The sequence below is a fragment of the Coregonus lavaretus genome (assembly GCF_964263955.1).
Source record: "Coregonus lavaretus genome assembly, chromosome: 10".
Lineage (NCBI taxonomy): Eukaryota > Metazoa > Chordata > Actinopteri > Salmoniformes > Salmonidae > Coregonus > Coregonus lavaretus.
The window spans coordinates 58190899-58216515 of record NC_139997.1 but is presented as its reverse complement, the minus strand read 5'-3'; the positions used below and the strand labels follow the sequence as shown (position 1 = coordinate 58216515).

Here is a 25617-nt window from a genome sequence, read left to right as displayed (position 1 = left end):
AACAGCGATAACGTTCACCATGCATTGTGTAGGTAAAGTGACGGCGAAACACGACAGACAAAAAGTCCTCTTCTCCTCAGGGGTGAGGAAGGGCATATCGTTTTTAAAGAGGAGGCCGTGCTTGAGTTGAACCACTTCTCACAAGTAAAAGCACCGTTTCATTCCAGAAGCACTGAGGGTAGAAGTGTAAGATGGTGGTTAAGAGGGCTGTGTAGAGCTCGGCTGACCGTAGGAGAGGAGGAGGAGGAGCGGGACTCAGGAGGAGAAGGGTTCATCTTCATGCAGGTCTTCAAGCTCCCCCTCCCTACTTCCCTCTCCACTGCTGCCCTTCCTGAAAGAAGACAGATATAGGGGAAGAGCGAGAGAGAGAGAGAGAGAGAGAGAGAGAGAGAGAGAGAGAGAGAGAGAGAGAGAGAGAGAGAGAGAGAGAGAGAGAGAGAGAGAGAGAGAGAGAGAGAGACCATAAAAATAAAAATAAAGTGTTGTTGTTGCCTTCTTGAACATGTGAACTTTCATGTGCCTTAATAACAAACTGGTATGTGATCTGTAAATATGAATACAAATGTACAATTACAAGCCTAGTTTATCCCAAAAGAAAAAATACTATAGTATACTATGGTTAAATACTATAGTATTTACTATAGTGTTTATGCGGACTTTACTGTAGTATTTACTGTAGTGTTGCTGTCAGAGTGGTGTGTGTAGATGAGTGGAAGGAATCAAGCGCAGGAACCAGGATGACTTCAACCGTCTTTTAGTAACGTTCAAAAACACGTGAACAACAATAGTCGCCAACCCAACCGGGTGGCGCAAAACAATTACGCACAAAACACAGTGCGAAATATACAAGAACAGCGCACGTAGTGCGAACTCTCGGGACAAGCGACAACGAGAGAAATATACCATACAGAGGCAGTCTGACAATCAACAATTACGCATAACACCTGACCCAAACAAACGAAACTAAATAGGGGACATAATCAAACACAAACAAGGGACAGGTGTTACAAAGAGACAAAACCAAACGAACATGAAACATAGAACGGTGGCAGCTAGTACTCCGGAGACGACGACCGCCGAAGCCTGCCCGAACAAGGAAGAGGAGCAGCCTCGGCCGAAACCGTGACAGTTGCGGACAAGACTTAAGTATACTGTAGTATTTACAGTTTACTAAAGCATAAATACTGTAGTAAAAATAAACGTTTGGATATACTATAGTAATTACTGTAGTGTTTTTGCACTGTATTATACTCTAGTATTTAATGTAGTGTTTTAAAAAAAAAGCTTTGACATAGCAGTGGGGGCTTCGTCTTTGAGGAAATCTACTGGACAAAATACTCCAAGAGAACATTTTCCATAACCTGTAGGTAGGTAGGTAGGTAGGTAGGTAGGTAGGTAGGTAGGTAGGTAGGTAGGTAGGTAGGACTGAAGTCTGCATTCACTTACTGTAAGACGCTCTGGATAAGAGTGTCTGCTAAAATGACTAAAATGTCAAATGTAAATGTAAGTCTGAACGGATAGTTCAGAGCTCTTTTCTATAACCTGTAGGGAACATAATATATCCACAAATTGGGATATGGGTAGGGGAATGGGCAGGGTGTATGCAAATTAAATACTGTAGTATATACTATAGTAATTACTGTAGTGTTTTTGCAGTCTGTCGTATACTGTAGTATTTACTATAGTATTGCACAGTATCCTACACATTTCTATTGTAAGTACTACACATGATCGTATGGAGGACTAAAAGTGCCACAATTAAATAAATAAATACACCATTAAATAATTACTTAAATGTGTCATTAATTAATTCAAATTAGAATTAAATACATAAATGTGTAATTAAATGTATCATTAATTAATTCAAATACCGATTCATTTTATGTAAAATACATATATAATTATTTCACTATTTACATTTACATTTCATGATCCTGCATTGCAGTGATTCATGAATTACTTAAAACTGTCAAACTGACCCATCAAAGTCAGTGGGCGGGGCTAACGCGAATCTAGTCTGATCCATTGCTTTGGTCTGAAGTAGAGTAGGCCAACCTGGATAGAGACAATGGAGGATCTCCGTGAACTTTCCAGGGAGTTGGTTAGAGACATTTTAAACTTAGCAGAGGATGTAGAAGCAGGACCTGCTGACATTATCCGGAATTGATTTGTCTTGGCTTGATGCAGCGGGTAACCAATCAGGCGTTAGGTTCCGCCTACCAACTTTTGATGGGTCAGTTTGACAGTTTTAAGTAATTCAGGAAGCACTCCAACGCAGGACCATGAAATGTAAATGTAAATAGTGAAATTATTATATATGTATTTTACATAAAATGAATCGGTATTTGAATTAATTAATGACACATTTAATAACACATTTATGTATTTAATTCTAATTTTAATTAATTAATGACACATTTAAGTAATTATTTAATGGTGTATTTATTTATTTAATTGTGGCACTTTTAGTCCTCCATATGATCGAGGTGTGTAGTATAGTATTCTACAGTATACTAGTTTACTACAGAATTCTATAGTAAGTACTGTAGTATTCTATAGTAAACTGTAGTATTTTTTCATGTGGGTAGCCAAGAAGAAAGCACTTAGCTATAGGGAGAAAGACAGGATTGTTCCTGGCTTGCCTTGATTGGCTGAGATAACAGATAATAATGGTGCTCATGAACTTGTTTAGCTAGCTAAACAAAGGAGACAAAAAAGACCCATTCATAAAGAGACCCGTTCACATGTGAAATATTAATGAGATGGGTGGGGCTAAGGCTTAAGAGGGCGTGAATGATGCTGAATGGGTGTACACAAAGGAGAGCTCTCCAGCATGTGTAAAAACCTCTACAAAAACTTTCTCAAAAGTGGGTAAACAAGTATATCAACTTTCATAGCAACATTACTTTCTCCAATTGCAGTGTATGATATGCCATTTTGAAGCTATGAGTCTATACTTTTATAAACTGTAAAGACCAGTTTTTGTCAAAAATTACAATAAGCCTAGGATCTTGTAACAAGTCACATATTTAGTCTCTATCATACACGTGGCGAGAAACAGGAGCCAACTAATGTCATCGCATTGAGGAAGGCAAGAAACACCATCTTCAATGACAACACACAGCAATGGTGACAACAACACATGTGATGTGTAACACAGGGAGATGGCAGTTGGAGCCTTTTGAGTCACAGTTGGATTGACAGTTGGGGAAAACATTTGCCCCGCCTTTCTCATGAAGGAACACCAATGGATAAGGACAACAGGATGGGGGTGATTAGGAGTTCTGACAGACAGCGTGCCAGAACAATGACCACACAACTTTACCTTAGAGAAGGGTGGAGTTTTAAAGAGTGGCGGAATGGCCACGCATCCCTGCAGCAAATAGAGCGGGGGAGAAAACGGACACAGGGTCAGAGGTCAGAGGGCAGAGCCTGAGGTCAGGAGAGGTCGTCAGAGGGTGACGGAGAGCTATGAGCCTTCTTCCACCACTACACTCATCCGGGAGTCAGTTGCTCCTCGACACTGATCAGGTCAGCTTTGAGGTTTTTCCCTAATGGTTAGGATTAGGGTTTGTGGAGGGTAAGCTGATCCTAGATCTGTGCCTGAAAGCGTCCATCTGTTATGCAGTGTCAATTAGCCTAGATTAGTGTGTAAGGTTTGTAGAGACGGGGTGGCTGGGTCATGTCCTCAGCAGGGGGCAGTGGTGTTGTCCTTCCAAGTTGATGGGCAGGTAGCTTAGTGGGTAAGAGCGTTGTGCCAGTAACCGAAAGGTCGCTGGTTCTAATCCCCGAGCCAACTAGGTGAAAAATCTGTCGATGTGCCCTTGAGCAAGGCACTTAACCCTAATTGCTCCTGTAAGTCGCTCTGGATAAGAGCGTCTGCTAAATGACTAAAATGTAATGGTTAAAATCAAATCAAATTGTATTGGTCGCAAACACATATTTAGCAGTTGTTATTGCAGGTGTAGCGAAATGCTTGTTTTCCTAGCTCCAACAGTGCAGTAATATCTAACAATACACAACAATACACACGATCTAAAAGTAAAATAATGGAATTAAGAAATATTAGGACGAGCAATGTCGGTTGAGTAACCGAGTGGTAGCCGGCTAGTGACAGTGACTAAGTTCAGGGCAGGGTACTGGGTGGAGGCTGGCTAGTGATGGCTATTTAACAGTCTGATGGCCTTGAGATAGAAGCTGTTTTTCAGTCTCTCGGTCCCAGCTTTGATGCACCTGTACTGACCTCGCCTTCTGGATGATAGCGGGGTGAACAGGCCGTGGCTCGGGTGGCTGACGTCCTTGATGATCTTCTTGGCCTTCCTGTGACACCGGGTGCTATAGATGTCCTAGAGGGCAGGCAGTGTGCCACCAGTGATTAAATATTTTAGGTGGCAGGGACAGCCGCCCGCAGTGTGAAAAGACAGGGGGCTTTTCTGTGAGGACTGTGGGATCACGGCACGCATGTCACCTGACTGTCTAAGGGGAGTGCTGATGGGCGAGGGAGCGGCCGCACTGTGATCCCCTGGCTCTTCGCCCAGTGCCTCAGGCCCCACGTGACTTGCTTGGGGTCCATCCTTTGTCATGCGACCCTTACGACCATCAGGGTTCTGAGTAGGTACTGGCTCAGCAACCCGAAGTTCAACCCTGTTACGACGGTACAGTGATCCATTCACTTCGACCAAGTAGGAGCGTGGTGCAACTTTCTGCACACAGGATCCGAGTCTCCAGAGGCCCGTCCGGTCCCCTGGTAGTGGCTTCATCCACACCGCTTCACCCACCACACTGATTTGTCGTAGATGAACTTGGACACCTGTCCTCTGTGACGAAGCTTCTCCAGCACGTCTGTCACCACACAGGGCTCAGGAGAATGTTGGCTACTGGCAGAGCTGCTTTTAAGCGCCGTGCCATGAGGCGCTTGGCCGGGCTGCTATTCATGCCTTCCTTGGTGTATTGCGCCACTGCAGGACCGCTTTCCAGGCATCCTTCACCTCTCGAAGAGCTTTTTTTGCAGAGGTTCTTCGTGATTTTGATTGCCGACTCTGCCTTCTCCTTAGCTTTTGGGAAGGCAGAGTCGGCAGGGTGACGTGGCGATGAGGTGACATGCTCGAATTCCAATTCTGCAGCACATTTCCGGAACTCAAAACAGGAGAATTGGGGCTGGCTATAGTGGGCAAATTGCGCCTTGCAACGTTTGATCGTTGTCTCCGGTCGGGGAGGACGTCAATCTCCCAAAAGTCTGAGTAATGATCGAGTACCAGAAGAAAATCTTTGCCACTGTGCTGGAAGAGATCTAGACTTGCTATCTGCCAGGGGCGCGTCGGTAGCTCGTGGGACATCATTGCCACTCTCTATTGCTCAATGGCATATTCATTGCAGATTGTGCATTTACTGACATAGTCTTTTATTTCACTCTGCATTCTTGGCCAATACAGTGTGTCACGTGCTTGTCTGTAACAGGCATCAGTTCCAATGTGACTTGAGTGAACGCGCGCCAACATCTCATGGTGCAGGGACCGGGGAATAACGTCTCTCTGACCCTTGAATATCACTCCATTTTGAACAGTGAGCTCCTCTTTGACTGGCCAATATTCTCTGATGGCTAGAACAGGTTCTTCCTTGCAGTTGGGCCAGCCCATCAGAATCACAGACCTCAATGCCTGGAGGTGCTCATCCCTGTCTGTGTGCTGTCTGATTTGTACAAGGCTCTGGTCAGTAACATTGGAGGTAGTCAGCCTGGTTGATGTGTTCAACATCCACTTGCTCTGTTTGTAAGCTGCACACTGCGTGTTGTTCATGTATGGAGTGTGTGTGCCTGATGTAGTAGCCCTGCTGAGTGTGTCACTCACATACATCTCCAACCCTGGTTTATACACCACCTTGAGGTTGTAGCTTTGTAGAGCCAGTAGCATGCTCTGCAGGTGTTTCGGGGCCTTCAGGAGAGGTAGGTGACGAATCCGACGAAGCGCTGCAGTGCCTTCACGTCAGATGAAGGGGGCATGTCCAAGACAGCCTTCACTTTCTCAGGATCCGCCTTCAATCTGGTGGAGGACAATATGTGCCCGAGAAAGCGGACCTCTGGGACTTTGAACTGAACCTTTTTTATGCTTAGCCTTAGCTTGACCTGTCTGCATCTGTCCTCCTCATCACTGTCCCCACAGCCCACTACGAGGATGTCATGTGCTATGGGTTCCACGCCACTGAGTCCCACCAGCAGCTCGTGCTGTTTCCGCTGATACACCTCTGGAACCACGGAGAGACCCCATATGGGAGCTTCAACTACCTCTTTCTGCCCCAGGTTGTCTAAAAGGTGGTCAGGTAGCTGCTGGGCTCGTCAAGCTTGCACTGCAGGAAGGCATCGCAGTGCCTGGTTGAGGTGTTTAGGATCAATGCATATCCGTAGCTTGTCTGGTTTATTGACGATAGCCATATTACTTACCTAGTCTGTAGGCTCGGTGACGGATGTGATGTGGCCATCTTCTGTGTATTTGTCAAGCTGAGCCATCGCAGCTGCTTTCATAGTCACTGGTACATTGCTGGGTGCACACTGGACAGGCTGGATTGCTGCGTCCAACTCAAAGTGGACTTCGCCGGGAACTGACTCGACCGGTGAGTTGAAGACACCATGGTATTTGCTTAGGAGTGTCTCTTTGCTCAGGGGCCCAGCCTGAGTTAAGGTCTGCTGGGATGGTGAAGATAATAAGCCTGAGACCCTCGCATGTGGACCCTGACAGTAATGGCTGTTGACTAGCCTCAACTATTTAAACTTAAGGATGTGTTTCTGGCCACGCACAACATACTGTCACAAACAGACCTAAAGAGGTCATCAACTGGCCTGAATACAGCTTCAGCTTGGTGCTACTCTATGTGAGTTTGTCTCTGGGCGCGAGCCTCCTTTTGACTTTAAGGCTCATAACGTTACATGTGACCCTCAAATCTAGCTGGCATTGCTGTGGTTTATTATTAAATTGTTGAATAGACCTTAGCACGGGTACTTCCTGTTAAAATGTCTGCCTATAGGAAGGGAAGAGCAGAATGGAGTCGTGATCTGATTTGCCGAAGGGAGGGCTGGGGAGGACCTTGTAGCCATCCCTTTTGTATTAAGCTATGTTATATTTTATTCTTCACACTATAAAATAAAATAAAATAATGCCATGGAATTCTAAGCAAACCCTGTCTTTTAAATGAACTAGTGTAGCCCACAGCCATATGGCATTGCCAGATCAGGGCCTAACATAAGGACAACTCAGAGTATGCTATTCTGTTCTTCTGAAATAGACTACATTTTCTTCATATCATGTTTCTTTAGACCTGTCTAAAATAAATAATGTGTATATTCCTCCTCAAGCCGATACCACGATGGCTCTCAAGGAACTACACTGCACTTCGTGCAAACTGGAAACCGCATATCTTGAGTAGGGCTGTGACGGTCATTAACTTTTGTTAGCCGGTGATTGTCAAGCAAATCACTGCCGGTCTCACAGTAATTGACCATTAATTAACATAAACACGTTTAGCATCTCCTGGCTTCCACGCATAGCCTACAAGCCACTGATGCAGACCTTTGGAACATCTACATTTAATAAATGAATTTAATGTAGCCTACACCATCACAATAAATCCAAAGTGAATTGCTTTGCCACATATTTACAGTATTACTTTAGTGCCTTGTTGCAAACAGGATGCATGTTTTGGAATATTTTTATTCTGTACAGGCTTCCTTCTTTTCACTCTGTCAATTATGTTAGTATTGTGGAGTAACTACAATGCTGTTGATCCATCCTCAGTTTTGTCCTATCACAGCCATTCAACTCTGCAACTGTTTTAAAGTCACCATTGGCCTCATGGTGAAATCCCTGAGCGGTTTCCTTACTCTCCTGCAACTGAGTTAGGAAGGAAACCTGTATCTTTATGGTGACTGTGTATATTGATACACCATCCAAAGTGTAACTTCACCATGCTCAAAGGCAATGTTCCCTCTAATTTTTCTCGGCATTGAGCAAATTTCAGGTCTGCTGAGCGCAAACTTGAACTTTGTGAAAATTCTGTACAACTTCCAGCGAGCGCGTTTACTGTGAACACTTTAAGTTACAGTTTTAACAATGGCTAAGTAGGCTACTGTGGCTATTTGATCATAATGTAGGCCTATCAGAGTGTCCTACCATCAAAAAAAGTGGAGAAAATGCATCCCATAACATTTTAACATGGAAATAGCTATTCTGTCATTCAGCCTACAGTAGCAGTCAATGTGTGGTGTTCAATATAGGCCTACATTCCATGACTTTTGAAAAAAACATGCAGGGCTTGATATTAACCTGTTTATCCACTAGTCCTTCAGACAAGGAGGAGACTGAAAATGGTGTTGTGCTGTTTGATGCAAGAAACCACTTTACAAAATTAAATGTATTATTATTCCCATACCATTATTTCAGACAATTAAATTATGCTACCCTCTGCCTATTGGCTACTTAGCTTATTCAAGCATGTCTCAAAATACAACACTGCCCCTTTAAGACATAAAATCTCCATGGGCTGAATAAGGAGGGGGTCGCAGTTCCGGCACGATCCACTAGGTGTCCTCCTCCTTTTGTAAGATGGAAAACCTTAGGCACCTTCACACTCACAGTCTGGACTAATCATGATCCTTTTGGTGTCACCTGTGTCTACCTGTTCACCTATATGTTTATGCCCTCACTTCCCTGTGTTCCCTTGCTCAGTTATCTCTGCTAGTTTCTCTATGCTCAGCAGTACTAATCAGTGTCTGATCAGAGAAGTATGTACAGGTACTCGAGAAGTGTTCTCCCTGTTTCTTTATTATTTCAGTTGTAGTTTTGGCTGTCAGCCTCCACCTTTCTGTTATCGTGTTAAGTCCGTTGTTTTGTCTCCTGGCTTCGGGACCACCAGTAAAGATCCTTGTTTCACCATCTCTGCCTACTGTCTATCCTGCGCTGCACCTGGGTCACACCTCACACCAACCCTTACAGGGCTGATACAGTATTTATTTTGCAGGAGGCTACTGCGCGCAGCTTAACGGGAACATTGCTCAAAGGGATATTTAATGTCTGCTTTTGTAATTTTTTACCTGTCTACCAATAGGTGCCCTTTTTTGCGAGGCACTTGAAAACCTCCCTGGTCTTTGTGGTTGAATCTGTGTTTGAAATTCACTGCTCGACTGAGGGACCTTACAGATAATTGTATGTGTGGGGTACAGAGATGAGGTTAAAATAAATTCAAAACTTAATTCCACTTTGACATTGAGGTATTGTGTGTAGGCCAGTGACAAAAAAGTATACATTTAATCCATTTTAAATTCAGTCTGTAACACAACAAAACGTGGAATAAGTCAAGGGGTGTGAATACTATCTGAAAATGGGTCGGACCGCTTATGTCGCTGATGCCTGGAACTGCCCATGATGTCTCTGCTCAAGCCTAGATGTCAGCATAAAGCTGAGTGACTCACTCATTTGTGGCTTTGGATCAAAATAAGTAAGTACCAACGTTCTTTCTGATTGTCTTTAATAAAGAAATGATTTGACTATGTTAATCTGCTCATGTTGTGTGTGTGTGTTTTCAAATTTTTTGTGACATTGTGGTTACAATGAAGAATGTAAAGGAAATAAATAAAATAAATCCTATTCATTTAAGTCATTTAGCAGACGCTCTTATCCAGAGCAACTTACAGTTAGTGAGTGCATACATTTTCATACTGGCCCCCCGTGGGAATCGAACCCACAACCCTGGCGTTGCAAACACCATGCTCTACCAACTGAGCTACACGGGACTATTCATAATGAATAAGCAGATAAGTGTTGCTAGCTGTCATTTTTCCTTATTTTTTTGTAAGATATATATTTTTACAATACAAAACATACACATACAAATGACAACATCACACAAACATCAACTACATCACACCTGCTCAGTCCCACATGCTCACACCGCCCATCTCCAGCATCACTCTCCACCACATGGCCTCAAACTACACCATTTTGTTTCTCTTTGTCGCCCACACATTTTCAACATATAGATAAAGCATTTCATCTTTCCATTGTGTTAACGACGGAGGATTGTTTGATTTTGTACGTTTTTTCAAGATGATTGACGAGAAAAGTATCATCCAACCTATTGGGTATCTCACTGCACCCTCAAATGCTATGTCTTGAAATATGCAGACAGATGGATTAAAAGTAAATACAGCCAACTTTCTAACTCTGCCCATAACTTTTGGACTTTATAACATTCCCAGAAGGCATGGATTATTAAAACCTAATGAAAAATGAACCTGGTAATCTAATTTAATTTACTGCGGGCCTAAGACCTAGCCTCTTATGAGTTCTGAGAGCCGATCCGTTACCCAACAAAATAACATCCATTTATTTAGCCTAATAGTAGGCTATTATTCCTATTTTCCTGCATTAATTAATTTGTCTGCATGTCTATTCAACATTTGGCTAAAAAGAAACAATGCCATGAATAAAGAACGATATATTTTTATTTTCACAATGCAATGCAGCACATTGACAACTCAAATCGCTTTGAAAGACCCTTCTAATATTAGGCAACAAATAAAGCTATTAAAACAATAACTTAAAAAACTGTCCATTCATCACTCGGATTTCTTCAAATTGCTGTTCAGGAAAAGGATATCATCCGCCGTGCCTGGTCGCAGGCTCGCAGCTATCTTCTCTCTGACACCACAAATCCATCTGTAGGTGACACTTTATCCTTTAGAACCACTCAACTACCAGGTGAAGAGTAGGCTCTTTGCTTGCCTCCAAGTCGAGTGTGGCCTCTGAAGCGATAGAGGAAATCAACAAGATCCACAAGTATTCTTTCACAAAAGCTGGCCTTATGTTATCTGCGGTTTTGAGCTGGGAACTGTCCATCTCCATGGTGAATAGCACCCTCTCCACGAGCACCCACTCTTTGTTTATGAAATGGGCTGTAAGGCACAAGTATCCTATTTTTCAAAAATCGTCAGTCCACATGTCAAGTGTAATTGCGCCATTTTATTTACCCAAGTTCTCTCTCAACTCCGGGACCACCCTCCAGCTGATTTTTTTACCCAATGTGTCACGGATTCTGCCGAGGCTGCTCCTCCTCCTTGCTCGGGCAGGCTTCGGCGTTCTTCGTCCCCGGAGTACTAGCTACTGCCGATCGATGTTTTCGGTGTTTGTCTTGTGTTGTCTAGTTTATACACCTGTTGCTTATTTTGTGTTGATTGTGTAACATATAAGTTCCTTGTTTTACGTTTGGCCTTTGTGTGTTATTGTCATTTTGTCTCGTTGATGTTCGACATATCTATTTCGCCTTTTTACGCACAGAGTGTGTTTCTCCTCCAGTGTTGTGGAGACTTTTGTTTGTCCGTTTTGCATTAAGTAAAGTAGTCATCCTGATTCTCTGTGTCCTGCGCCTGACTTCACTGCCGCGTACACATCACCCCTTTGACAGAATAACACACCACCATGGAGTCAGCAGGACCAGCGGGGGTAACGGAGTCTCTGGAGGATCGTGTCAGCAGCCAGGACGCCATGATCCGTAGACTTGGCACCGCCATGCAGGATGTGATGGACACGCTGAGCCGATGGGAAAGAGGAGGCTTGCCCACACCTCCTCCTACAATACCACCACCATCGGCCAGACCCATCGTTCCATCTCCGGAGTCCAGTGGGATTCGGCTCTCGCTCCCGAGGGCATATGATGGCACCGCAGCCGGGTGTCAGGGTTTCCTACTTCAAGTAGAACTCTACCTGGAAACCATTCACCCGGCGCACTCGGGATACGAGAGCGTTTCCGCCCTCATCTCCTGTCTATCCGGCAAGGCATTGGAGTGGGCTAATGCCGAATGGAGGGGAATAGACGCCGCTACCATCAGCTATGCGGACTTCTCCCGCCGCTTCAGGGCGGTTTTCGATCATCCCCCAGAGGGGAAAGCGGCGGGGGAGCGTCTGTTCCACCTCCGACAGGGGAAGAGGAGCGCGCAAGAGTTCGCCCTGGACTTCCGGACTCTGGCGGCGGATGCGGGGTGGAATGAGAGGGCCCTCATCGACCACTATCGGTGCAGCCTACGAGAGGACGTTCGCCGAGAGTTGGCCTGCAGGGACACCAACCTAAGCTTCGATCAGTTGGTGGACATGTCGATCCGTCTGGATACCCTGCTGGCTACCCGCGGACGTCCGGAGTTGGGGCCGTCCATTCCATCCCCCAGCACCTCCGAGCCGAGCCCTATGGAGCTCGGGGGTGCTGGTGCTAGAGAGAGGAGGAGAGAGACCCGGAGAGAGGCCGTCCCCTGCACCAACTGTGGCCGTAGAGGACACACTGCGGCTCGGTGCTGGGGAGGGTCTCCTGGGGATCGAGGCAACAGGTCACGCACTAATGAGTCATTTCAGGTGAGTAGGCGCCCAACTCACCCAGAGCTCTCTGTTGTCCACTTGTGTATTCAAGTTGAATTTCCCCAGGTTTCATCTCATTCCCAGCATAAGGCGCTAGTCGATTCAGGCGCAGCTGGGAATTTTATTGATCGTAATTTCTGTGTTAAGTTAGGGATTCCCCTCCTACCAGTAGATGTGCCTTTCCCTATCCATGCCCTAGACAGCCGTCCTTTGGGGTCAGGTTTAATTAGTGAGGTCACGGCGCCACTAAAGATGAAGACGCAGGGGGGTCATGAGGAAATCATACAGTTGTATCTGATCGACTCTCCTGCGTTTCCCGTGGTGCTCGGGCTTCCTTGGTTAATCTCTCATGACCCCACCATTTCGTGGCAACAGAGGGCTCTCAGGGAGTGGTCTGATCAGTGTGTAGGGGCGACCACGGTGGAAAGTTCGAACCAAATGCCCGCACTGCATATTCCTCTTGAGTATGATGATTTGGCACTCGTGTTCAGTAAGAAGAGGGCGACACAATTACCACCTCATAGACAGGGGGATTGTGCGATAGACCTCCAGGCAGGTGCTGCACTTCCGCGTAGTCATGTGTATCCTCCGTCTCAAGAGGAGACGGCGGCTATGGAGACATACATCGCCGAGTCTCTGGGACAGGGATACATACGGCCCTCCACTTCTCCTGCGTCCTCGAGTTTCTTTTCTGTGAAGAAGAAGGATGGAGGTTTGCGCCCGTGTATTGATTACCGTAGTCTCAATCAGATCACTGTTAAATACAGTTATCCTCTCCCTCTGATTGCGAGTATGACGGAGTCATTACACGGAGCGCGCTTCTTCACAAAATTGGATCTCAGGAGCGCCTACAACCTGGTGGGCATTAGGGAGGGAGATGAATGGAAAACAGCATTTAGTACCACCTCGGGTCACTATGAGTATCTCGTCATGCCATACGAGTTAATGAATGCTCCTTCAGTCTTCCAATCATTTGTGGACGAGATTTTCCGGGATTTGCATGGGCAGGGTGTAGTGGTGTATATTGACGACATTCTAGTATACTCTGCTACACGAGCCGAGCATGTGGCCCTGGTGCGTCGAGTGTTGGGTAGGCTGTTGGAGCATGACTTGTATGTGAAGGAGGAGAAATGCCTGTTTTTCCAGGAGTCCATCTCCTTCCTGGGCCATCGGTTGTCCTCGTCAGGGGTGGAGATGGAGATTGACCGCGTTTCAGCCGTGCGTAATTGGCAGACTCCAACCACGGTTAAGGAGGTGCAGCGGTTTTTGGGTGTTGCCAATTACCGTATTGGTCCGAATATAAGACGGCCTTTTTTCCCCTCGAAATAGGTCCAAAAAAGTCGGGTCGTCTTATATTCGGGGTCTAGTATTCAGAGCGCAGTTTCTCTTCTTCGGCGCTCCCTTTAAATGTCAATACACATTCGCGGGCACAGATGGCGCCAAAAATTCGTTCCGGACGGAGGGAAGAGGCGTCCTTAACAACCAGCCCGTTACCGGTGTTTAAAGATGGAAAGACAGGCTGACCATTTAGAGACAAGTGGCTCAAAAGTGGGCCAGGTCAATAAACAACAGCGGAGGAGCTATGATGCCAATTTCAAAATAATGGTTGTCAATAAGGCAGAGTCATCTAACAACTGCCAAGCTGCCAAGACATTCGGGGTCACTGAGTGTAATGTAAGAAGATGGCGAGCAGAAAAACAACGTCTAAAAGATGCTAACAGTCAGCGAAAATCCTTCCGTGGTCCTCAAAGTGGTCGTTTCATTGAGGTTGACCGGAGGGTTTTTGAATATGTCAGGGAAAAAAGAAGTGAGGGAATGCCCATTACCAGAGCTGTCATCCAGGTTAAGGCCCTGGAAATCGCCAGAGAGCTCAACATCACTGGATTTAAAGCCAGCCTCGGCTGGTGTCGTAGGATGATGCGGCGTAATGGACTGTCACTTAGACGGAGAACGAGTTTGGCCCAACGCCTGCCGTCAGACTTCGGAGAGAAGCTGCTTTCGTTTCAGCGCTTTGTTATCAACCTGAGGAAGAAGCACTCCTACCCGCTGGATCAGATCGGCAATGCTGATCAGACACCCGTTTATTTCGACATGCCAACATCGGTGACTGTCAATAGAAAGGGAGAAAAGTCTGTGTTGGTGAAATCAACGGGCAACGAGAAGAGCCGCGTCACTGTCATGTTGACATGTCTCGCTGGTGGCAGCAAACTCCCCCCGTATGTCATTCTTAAGCGTAAGACTGTGCCAAAGGACCCAATGCCAGCTGGCATTATTGTGCGCGCCCAGGAGAAGGGCTGGATGGAGTCGGGGCTTGTAGTGGACTGGCTAAAGGTTGTGTGGGGCGCACGCTACGGGGGACTGAGGAAGAGGAGGAACATGCTCGTTCTGGATGCGTTCCGCGGACATCTGACTGAGCCCGTGAAAAGTCAGGTGCGAGCAATGAACGGGGATCTTGTGATCATACCAGGGGGAATGACAAGCCAGCTACAGGTGTTGGACGTAGTTGTGAACAAGCCTTTCAAGGATAACCTGCGAAAAAAATACACAGAGTGGCTCCTGTCTGGCAACCACGCACTCACACCGACCGGGAAAATACAGAAGCCGTCAGTCCGTCTACTGTGTGAATGGATCCTGCATGCATGGGATGCTATTCCCTCACAGAGCATCATCGATGGCTTTAAAAAATGTTGCATCTCAAATGCATTGGACGGCAGCGAGGACGACGTGCTTTGGGAGGAGCCGGTGGAAGCGGAGCAGCTGGGGAGCGATGACAGCGAGAGCGAACACAGCGGGGCAGAGGACGTGTGTGAGGGATAGAGAGACATCGGAGGAGAAGTTTGGCGAATTTTTGTTAAGTTTAGTTAAATGTGTGGCCTGTATTTTCTCTGTTATTTAAAAATGTTGCTTTATTATTGCTTGATATTAATTTTGAATCATACTGTACATAGTTTGCCTTTGTGTTTAATTCACTGTGTTTTTAATATTGTTATTTTAAAATAAAATGAAGTTCTTTGTTCGGCAAATCTAGTCTGCAAATCTGTTTTTCTAAATGTTTGTGTTGAAAAACGGGGGGTCGTCTTATAATCAGGGTCGTCTTATATTCGGACCAATACGGTACTACCGGAGGTTTATCCGGGGTTTTGGACAGGTAGCAGCTCCCATCACCTCCCTGCTAAAGGGGGGCCCGGTGCGTTTGCAGTGGTCGGCTGAGGCGGACAGGGCGTTTAGACAACTGAAGGACCTGTTCACCTCGGCTCCGGTGCTGGCACATCCGGACCCCTCTTTGGCGTTCCAAGTGGAGGTGGACGCGTCAGAGGCGGGTATTGGGGCTGTACTGTCTCAATGCTCGAGCACGCCTCCTAAACTCCGGCCCTGTGCTTTTTACTCTAAGAAGCTCAGCCACGGGGGACCAATATGGAAATGTATGCACTCATACTGTAAATCGCTCTGGATAAGAGCGTCTGCTAAATGACTAAAATGTAAAAATGTTAAGTCCTCTAATGTTTTACATTTCTAACTCAATAACACAGACCTGATTTGTCCTAATGGAAAATGCATCAACCCCTACAAATATGTCAATTTATTATAATCCACATAATAATTCAAATGAAATTAGCTGTGTGCGAGAGAGAGACTGCGTATGCTAAAGACGATCTGAAAGTATGTGTCTTTAACCCTGTTTTATAGTATAACTTATTTTGAACGAAAGCCACGAATGAGTGAGTCACTCAGCCCTATCCTGAAAAATATAGCTGTCTGCGGTTCTGAAACATAATCTTCAGTGCGGCATAGAATTGGCAGCTTTCCCTATATGTTGCTATGTGAATAATAGCGAAGTTAACCAGCATTTTGGTGTTGAGAACAATGCGGCGGAGGTAGCAGTGGAGTGAGGAGACGAGGAAACAGCCCTTGCCTTAACTGTCTAAGAAAACTGAGTAGAGAGGAAACCCCAACTTAATTAGGTCTATAATCAATAGCCTAACTGTTAAAGGTGCCTGGCTTTATAAAACTTAGAAATGTCCTTGTTTTCGAAAGAAAAGCAATTTTTTTGTCCAATAAAATAACATCAAATTGATCAGAAATACAGTGTAGACATTGCTAATGTTGTAAATGTCTATTGTAGCTGGAAACGGCTGATTTTTTAATGTAATATCTACATAGGCGTACAGAGGCCCATTATCAGCAACCATCAGTCCTGTGTTCCAATGGCACGTTGTGTTTGCTAATCCAAGTTTATCATTTTAAAAGGCTAATTGATCATTAGAAAACCTTTTTGCAATTATGTTAGCACAGCTGAAAAGTGTTGTGCTGATTAAAGAAGCAATAAAACTGGCCCTCTTGAGACTAGTTGAGTATCTGGAGCATCAGCAATTGTGGATTCGATTACAGGCTAAAAATGGTCAGAAACAAATAACTTTCTTCTGAAACTCATCAGTCTATTCTTGTTCTGAGAAATGAAGGCTATTCCATGCGAGAAATTGCCAAGAAACTGAAGATCTCGTACAACACTGTGTACTACTCCCTTCACAGAACAGTGCAAACGGGCTCTAACCAGAATAGAAAGAGGAGTGGGAGGCCCCGGTGCACAACTGAGCAAGAGGACAAATACATTAGAGTGTCTAGTTCGAGAAACAGGTGCCTCACAGGTCCTCAACTGGCAGCTTCATTAAATAGTACCCGCAAAACACCAGTCTCAACGTCAACAGTGAAGAGGCGACTCCGGGATGCTGACCTTCTAGGTAAAGTTGCAAAGAAAAAGCAGTATATCAGACTGGCCAATAAAAATGAAAGATTAAGAAGGGCAGTCTGAGATATGGCTTTTTCTTTGCAACTCTGCCTAGAAGGTCAGCATCCCGGAGTCGCCTCTTCACTCTCGCTTCTATACCTTCCTTATCAAGAGAACATCCCTAGTCATCCCTACTGCCTCTGATCTTGCGGACTCACTAAACACATGCTTTGTTTGTAAATTATGTCTGAGTGTTGGCCCTGGCTAACTGTAAATTACAAAAAACTAGAACATTTGGCCGTCCGCTTTGCTTAATATAAGGAATGTGAAATGATTTATACTTATACTTTTGATACTTAAGTATATTTTAGCAATTACATTTACTTAAATATATTGAAAACCAAATACTTTTAGACTTTTACTCAAGTAGTATTTTACTGGGTGACTTTCACTTTCACTTGAGTCATTTTCTATTAAGGTACCTTTACTTTTACTCAAGTATGATAATTGGACACTTTTTCCACCACTGGTGTGTCAAACATGTGCTGTTAGATAAAACAAAAAAATCTGACCGATTTCTGGTTAGGGTTAAGGTTAGGGTTTAGCGTAGGGATGTCCCAAGTATTCCAGATAGTACTAACCCTAGTTAGCGGGCTAGATGGGGGTGGCAAAATGGGAATATGGACAAGTCCCTGACAAGTGACAACCCATACATCAAAACGTAGCTACGAAGAGCTACTTTGTAACCTGCTACGTTCTTTTTTGTGTCTCTGAAAACATTTTAATGACAGAGCTTGGGGAATACCCTTCACAAAGAGTAAATATAACACACCAGATTTCGAGGGCTTCAATAAAGGGCTGTAAAACTAACGTTACCACAGAATTGAACGTTATTAGCACGGCACTTGCTTTACATTTGGGCATAGCATCCATTGTTTTTCACGACACCCAACACCCTACCATGACAATTCAAGTAACATTATAAACTGGGTGGTTCGAGTCCTGAATGCTGATTGGCTGACAGCCGTGGTATACCAGACCGTAAACCATGGGTATGATAAAACATGTATTTTTACTGTTCTAATTAAGTTGGTAACCAGTTTATAACAGCAATAAGGCATCTCAGGGGTTTGTGGTATATGGCCAATATACCACGGCACTCCCCATAGAAGCAGTAACAGCTAGTTCACTCTCATCTCCGACTGGTGTAGTTGCATTGGGTGATAGTGTCCAGTCTTGCTGTAGCGCGCCAAGGCAAGATAAGCTTATAGCCATGTAAAGAGCGCCCACTCCAGGACAAATAATGAAATGCAAAAAAAAGTCACATTCTTTTTTCCGAGCATTTTCTCCGCATCTTTGATCGATTCTTTACGATGGATTAAACACAGATACAACTACAGTACATCCGTAAAAGGCTAATATCAGCTGACAACATCGGCCAATATCGGCTCCATGTAAGATGTTATAGGGTGTGTCACAGAATTGTGTATTGTGTTATTATTGTGTATCTCACAGAAGAGATATTATTGGTGGGTGACTGATAACTTGGCAGTTTGGGAGCTGTACTACCCACATGAGCAGGTTGCTAGGTGCAGACATGGACCTCTCCGCTCTACTCCTGGGACACTCATAGGGGTTACTGAAGGATCTCTTCCGCAGCATGGCCTTCACCAGGATCTGAAACACACACAGGTCTTAGAATCAAATGATTCACACACAGACATGCACACGCCACACACAGACCCATGACCACACAAACACATGTTTCTACATCCATGAAGGCAGGCAGACACAAAAGCATGCGTACACACACACACACACACAGGCACACACACCCACACAATAAAAAAACACACACACATAAACACACTTCAGACTCCTTACCACAGTGGACAGGCTGGGGACAAACTTGACAGAGTTCTGCACCTCCTCTTCAGTGACCTCCACCACGCTGCAGTGGTCCTCCTCTAGAGGCAGAGGGTCACAACCATCCTGGGTGACCCACGGGTCCAACTGAGAGAGACACACACAACCAGAATGTCACAATGCTATGGTATGTGCTTGGGCAATCCTGGACAAATCCTACCATGAGAGATATGCCCATGCAGAAGAATCTAAAGTTACTGTAAGATCCTTGTCAAATCATTACTGGAGAGGCGGACGATAAGGCAACTTGAGGCTTGCTGAAATGATTGAACAGGACAAAAACACATAGAGAAAAGCAAAAAGACAGCACTCACAAGGCCTAGCTGAGCGAGAGAGGGGGAATAATTATCGACCTAATCTATTGGGCCGACTCTAGAAATGCCTAATGCTGTAAACAGTCTTCTAAAGGCTACGGCTGTCTATCGTCAGGACTGACGTCAGGAGAGACAGAGAGATAGAGATAGACAGAGAGAGAGAGAGTGAGAAACAGACAAGACAGAGACACACACACAAACAGACAGAGAGAGAGAGAGCGAGGGGAGATGGAGGTAAGCACACAGTGTGTCACTGTGTCAGGGGGTGACACCAGGAGGTCAGGTCTGGGTAGTTCGGGCTTCCTCTGTGTGTGTCAGGGGCTTTGAGTACATTGAAAGCATTTCATGGAAAGCTAATCAAAGATAGCAGCTAAGCCATTCTATTTTGAATTTAAAACATTCCATGGCTTTCTTTTTCTTTCTTCCTTCCTTTCCTTCCCTTGCCCTATTCTGTTCCAGTGCAGGCGGCCACCCCCCAGTCTCCCAGAGATGTGCATGAAGCAGTACCAGGACTTCTGGTACACATGAATGTCCACATTCATGTCTATGCTCCAGTACAACATCCAGTCCTTTTATGAGTTCAAGCCTTCTAATACAGGGAGCTGATGCAGAGGGCTGACTTTGAGAGAGAGGCCCGCATGCACCCAGTGGAACTGGAAATAAAGGCCTGGTCTGACTCGGAGGACACTGATAAAGAAGAGGAAGAGGTAGTGGCGCCTCCACAGAAGAGGCAACATGGGAACTCTGACGAGCAGTGGCACTTTTCTGATGAGGAGATGGAGAAACTGGAGGCCATGCCCACACCCCCACACAGCCCCTGATCCGCTGACTACAGATCAGATTACAAGTTAGAACTCCCTCTCTGTCACAGAGAGACTAGCAGGGAGAGAGGATTCAGCCTTCACCGTTAGTTTTGGGACTTCCCTTCCTTGAACGTTTTTTTGTGTGTGTGTGTGTTATCTTTAACACTAAGGACAGCTGTTGATCTGTTGATCTGGCAATCTACTTGGAGAACACGTTCAATCATGCTCATGACCCGTTCAGCATTGCCTGATCATTTTGAAACTACCTTACGCAGGTAACCTCCTACAGTACCATTGGTCTAACTCAGGGGGATGACGGTGGAGCACTTGACTGGTTTCTCCTCCCCTCACCTTGATCTCAGGTATGGTGATCCTGGTGTCAGGGTTCTTGTCCAACATTCTCAGGATCAGAGTCTTCAACTCCTCAGTGATCTCTGGCCTACAGGAACACACACACAGACAGAGATGAAATACACAGAGATCAGAGGTCAGGGCTGGTATAGCATGGGTATAACATGCCAGGTATAACATAACAGCCAACAGAGCTATCCAATTCCTTTCACATGCCACCGGATTGATTAATCATCTTAACTTTGGGAGGGTGGGGTGGGGTGGGGTGGATGGGGGGTGGGGGGGTTGAGGGGGTGTGTTTAGACATAGTTCTGTTAACAGCAGTTATTGATCACAGTAATAGTCACAAGAGAGACAGAACATCTGAGATATAAGACAATGAACAGAGGTAGCAATCCTCTAACAGTATCCGTCTTAAATAATAACAGTGGTGGTAACTAAGCTAACCCAGGCAGTGTTCTTATAAGGTGTTTGCATTGAGATGAGCCCGTTATGTATTGTGATGTTGTTGTGTTAGGAGGACTGTGGAGCAGTACGCTATCTTCCCACACAGAACGGCTAAGAGTCCACACCAGACACAGACACACGCACACACACGCACACACACACACACACACACACACACACACACACACACACACACACACACACACACACACACACACACACACACACACACACACACACACACACACACACACACACAGAGACTATTTCATTAGGCTGGGGATGACAAGATTACATGTCCTACACAGACAGGGATACTATTTCATTAGGCTGGGGATGACAAGATGACATGTCCTACACAGACAGGGATACTATTTCATTAGGCTGGGGATGACAAGATTACATGTCTTCCCCACACATACTTCAGCTGACACTCTCGCTTTCTTTGTTTCGCTGTGTTTCTCTCTGTCTCCCTCTCCCGTCTCTATGTTTTTCTCTCACTCTCCTTCTTTCTTTCTCTCCTATACCAGACACAGAGAATTAGAATTGCCTCCAGGCTACTTTTTGTCCGCCATTGGGTGTTTTTTCAGAGAGTGAAGGAGATAAGAGGATAGAGTGAACGAGAGAGAAGGAGAGAAGAGGAGAGAGGAGACTGGGAGTGAGTGTGTCTGAAGGCAACCACTACTGACACTCCGGTTTGGCTTCAGAGGGGCTGTTTTTCATGACATTCAGTTGACAATCACTAGGAACATCCCCATACTTTTGAAGGGTGTGTGTGCGTATGTGAGAGTGACTCCTAGGCATGGGCTTTGCCTCTGAGCAACAGCTAAGTTGGCAGCATCGGTTTCAACTCTGGGGTGTCATGGTGGCTGGAACATCAAGTCTGTCTCATTTAATAAAGAGGAGGAAGGGGCGATGGAGAAAAAGAGAGAGAGACTTACGACTCTGGGAACTCCACACATTTAGTCCTGATCTTATTGTGTAGAACCAGGATGTATTCATCGATGAACGGACACTGCAAGTAGAGAAGCGAAAAGAGGAGAGGAGAGGACAGACGAGTAGAGAGTAGAAGAGAAGAGAGGTAAAAAAGTGAGCGTTATACATTTGAGTTATAATTACAATTTTAAGAACATCTTGGGGCAAAACAAGTCTGTATCCCTAGTGACGGCTGCTTAGGTAAGAGCATAAATATGATGTGCACCAGACTGCACACAGTGATCATTAAAATGCTAAATGTTCCACTGTTCCATTAGACGTCTGTGAGAAGCTATAGAGAGGGGCCAGCTGTGCTAGCAGTCATGTCTATCTATACATAGGAGAAACCCCTCTTTCACTTCTTCTCCCATAGAACGTCACTGAACAAACAAGTTGTTGGCAGGCTGAGAAGTAGTGATCAGAAGAGAAAATGGTCACAGAAATGAGCTGGCTGGCTTACCTTCCCAAACACAAAGCAGTAGAGAGTCACTCCCATGGCCCATACATCCAACGCCTGAAAAACAATAGCAGTCAAACGGTAAGAGGAGCTGTACCAGTAAACACATATAGAGAAACACAGACTCAGAATAAGATTACACAGACAGACATTCAGACTGACTGACTGACAGACAGACACAAAAAGACACAGACAGGTAGATACAGACAGATAGACAAGCACACACGAACGCACACACCCACACAGACCGCTCATACCATTTTCCAAGTCCATTATCAACCCAACCTGCAGAGTGGATCTCTAGGGACCTTTGCAGGGCAATCAGATAGGAAGCAGAAGCAGAGAGCCAATCGAGCCTCAGCCTGCAGCCATCCATCAGTCTCATTCCTGCCCTGTTCTCTCTCTCCCTCCCTCTCCCTCTCCCTCTCCCCCTCTCTCTGTCCTCGATCTAACAGCTTGGTGCCAATGTGCAGCACACTGACTGACCAGGACACACTCTCTCTGCCTGCCTGGCTTGCTTACTGGCTGGCCGGCTGGCACTATGATTGATAAACCCAGCCCTCCGACCCCAGCCACTCTATCACACAGCCACAGACACACACAGCCTATATTTTATCACATGGACCACTAGAGCACTGCACTGCACAGCCAATCTCTTCTATGCAGATACATACAGGCTACTGCAATTTCAGAGCGACTGAGAGAGTGGCTTTTGTTTTGTGTGCTTTTAAACATCTTCCATTGAAATCAAATAATTTAGATTGTGTTTTGCGGCTGTGTATAGAATTAGCAGACGTCAATAATACAGTGTTTGCTCTGGAACGAGGCTCGGGGACTGCTAGACAAATCAGAACAGGAGTGCCACTTGTACAGCACATGTTCCTTGAAGACAGACAGAAGGAAGGCTAGCGGCCTTGAGCACTTGTCTCCTACTCAATTCATACTCTGCTGACAGTTTTGCCTGTCGTGCAATTCTCTGTTCCAAGGCAGGGCCTTCCCATCCGTGACCAATCCCATCAAATCAAACTGCCATTTGGGGATTACCCAGAAAAAAGGCCTGACAATGAATTAGTTATCTTAAAAAGCGGGTGGGCTGATTAAATAGAAGCACACAGAGATGAGCAGTCAGTCAGAGCAGCACAAATATGCTGATGTGTGTTGTGCTGCCTAGTAGTGGACTCTCCTCTGCTCTCCTCCCCTCCTTTTCTCTCCTCTCCTCCTTTCCTCTCCTCTCATCTCGCTGCCTGACGCTTGTTGCTAAAGCATGCAGGGAGGGACATGGAAAGAGAGAGATAGAGAGAGAGTGAAGGAGGGAGAGGTAGGTTTCCTCCTGGCATGGGTGGCCCCACAAACACTCTCCTCTCCTCTCCTCTCCTCTCCTCTCCTCTCCTCTCCTCTCCTCTCCTCTCCTCTCCTCTCCTCTCCTCTCCTCTCCTCTCCTCTCCTTTCCTCCCCTCCCCTCCCCTCACCCACCCTTCTCCTCTCTGCTCTGCTTTGACTGGCGGGCGGCTCATTTTAATTTCATGATTTTTATTAGTCTTCCTCCCGTTCTGCTTCCTGTTCCTCCGCTTGTTCCACGGCTCGGCTGGCTACAGGCTAACATCTACAGCAACCGATGCTGCCAACCCTTGAACATCCACAGCTCTATATAAACAGCCTGGGAAATATACATTTCCCATGTTAGAAAAAATATTGTACTGCAACGAGAAAGCACACACACACACACACACACACACACACACACACACACACACACACACACACACACACACACCCTACCACACACGAACACTGACCCACCCCCCGCCCATCTCCCACACACACACACACACTCTTTGACCCTACCTTGCCACTGAAGCTCTGGTGGATGTCTGACAGGGTCTCTGGGGCCATGAAGGCAGGAGTCCCAGCCGTAGAGGAGAGCAGGGCATCGTTGCCCTCAAACTGGTTACTGACCCCAAAGTCAGCAATCTTCACATGGCCGTCGTCCCCCAGCAGCACGTTAGCAGGCTTGATGTCCCGGTGGACTATCTTCTGGTAGTGCACTGAGGAGAACGGAGAGAGAGAACGAGAAATTGGCATTTTACAGGGTATTCCAGCAAAATAGCACCTTGTAGAACTTCATATGGACCTGCACCTGACCATTATGATTTGACAAAGATCCAGCATTTTCCGTGGTCAGAAAAAATGCAGGGCTCGAGTTATTCTGCTGGGATTATTTAAAATATTATTTGAAGAGGTAGGGTTTCAGATGTTTTCGTAAGATGGACAGGGACTCTGCTGTCCTAGCTTCAGGGTGAAGCTGGTTCCATCATTGGGGTGCCAGGACAGAGAAGAGCTTTGACTGGGCTGAGCGGGAGCTGCCCTCCCGTAGGGATGGGAGGGCCAAGAGACCAGAGGTGGCAGAACAGAGTACTCGGGTTGAGGTGTAGGGTTTGAGCATAGCCTGAAGGTAGGGAGTGGCAGTTCCTCTTGCTGCTCCGTAGGCAAATACCATGGTCTTGTAGTGGATGCGAGCTTCAACTGGAAGCCAGTGGAGTGTGCAGGGAAGCGGGGTGACATGGGAGAACTTGGGAAGGTTGACCACCAGGTGGGCTGCAGCGTTCTGGATAAGTTGCAGGGGTTTGATGGCACAAGCGGGGAGCCCAACTAACAGAGAGTTGCATTAGTCCAGACGGGAGATGACAAGTGCCTGGATTAGGACCTAGACCGCTTCCTGTGTGAGGCAGGGTCGTACTCTACGCATGTTGTAGAGCATGAACCTGCAGGAGTGAATCACTGCTTTGAAATTTGCAGAGAACAACAGGGTGTTGTCCAGGATCATGCCAAGGTTATTATTTGCACTCTGGGAGGGGGACACCAGGGTGTCAGAATGGGGAAAGAGAGTAGTAGTTGAGTGCAATCCGCATAGCAACGATAGGAGAGACCATGTGAGGATATGACGGAGCTGAGTGACTTGAAGAAGAGAGGGCCTACAACCGAGCCCTGGGGGACACCAGTAGTGAGAGCACGTGGTGCAGACACAGATCCTCTCCACACAACCTAGTAGGACTGGCCTGCCAGGTAAGATGCAATCCAAGAGTGTGCAGAGCCTGAAACGCCCAGCCCTGAAAGAGTGGAGAGGAGGATCTGATGGTTCACGGTGTCGAAGGCAAAGGATAGATCTAGGAGGATGAGAACAGAAGAGAGAGTCAGCTTTGGTAGTGCGGAGAGCCTCCGTGACACAGAG

General features: G+C 46.0%; 1 protein-coding gene across 1 annotated transcript in view; it reads right to left on the bottom strand.

Annotated features, from left to right (window-relative positions):
* Positions 1–255: 255 nt before the first annotated feature.
* The window catches only part of LOC311136158 (calcium/calmodulin-dependent protein kinase kinase 1-like), a gene marked incomplete at its 3' end in the record, with an annotated part of 86117 nt that continues 60755 nt past the window's right edge, over positions 256–25617 (bottom strand). The window contains exons 9-16 of the mRNA XM_084170248.1: positions 24234–24433; positions 22392–22445; positions 21898–21971; positions 20510–20597; positions 19000–19128; positions 18689–18792; positions 3326–3373; positions 256–331 (exon numbers count right to left, since the gene is read on the bottom strand). Of these exons, the coding sequence (XP_084026374.1) occupies positions 256–331; positions 3326–3373; positions 18689–18792; positions 19000–19128; positions 20510–20597; positions 21898–21971; positions 22392–22445; positions 24234–24433 (773 nt within the window). The remainder of the gene's footprint in view (positions 332–3325; positions 3374–18688; positions 18793–18999; positions 19129–20509; positions 20598–21897; positions 21972–22391; positions 22446–24233; positions 24434–25617) is intronic.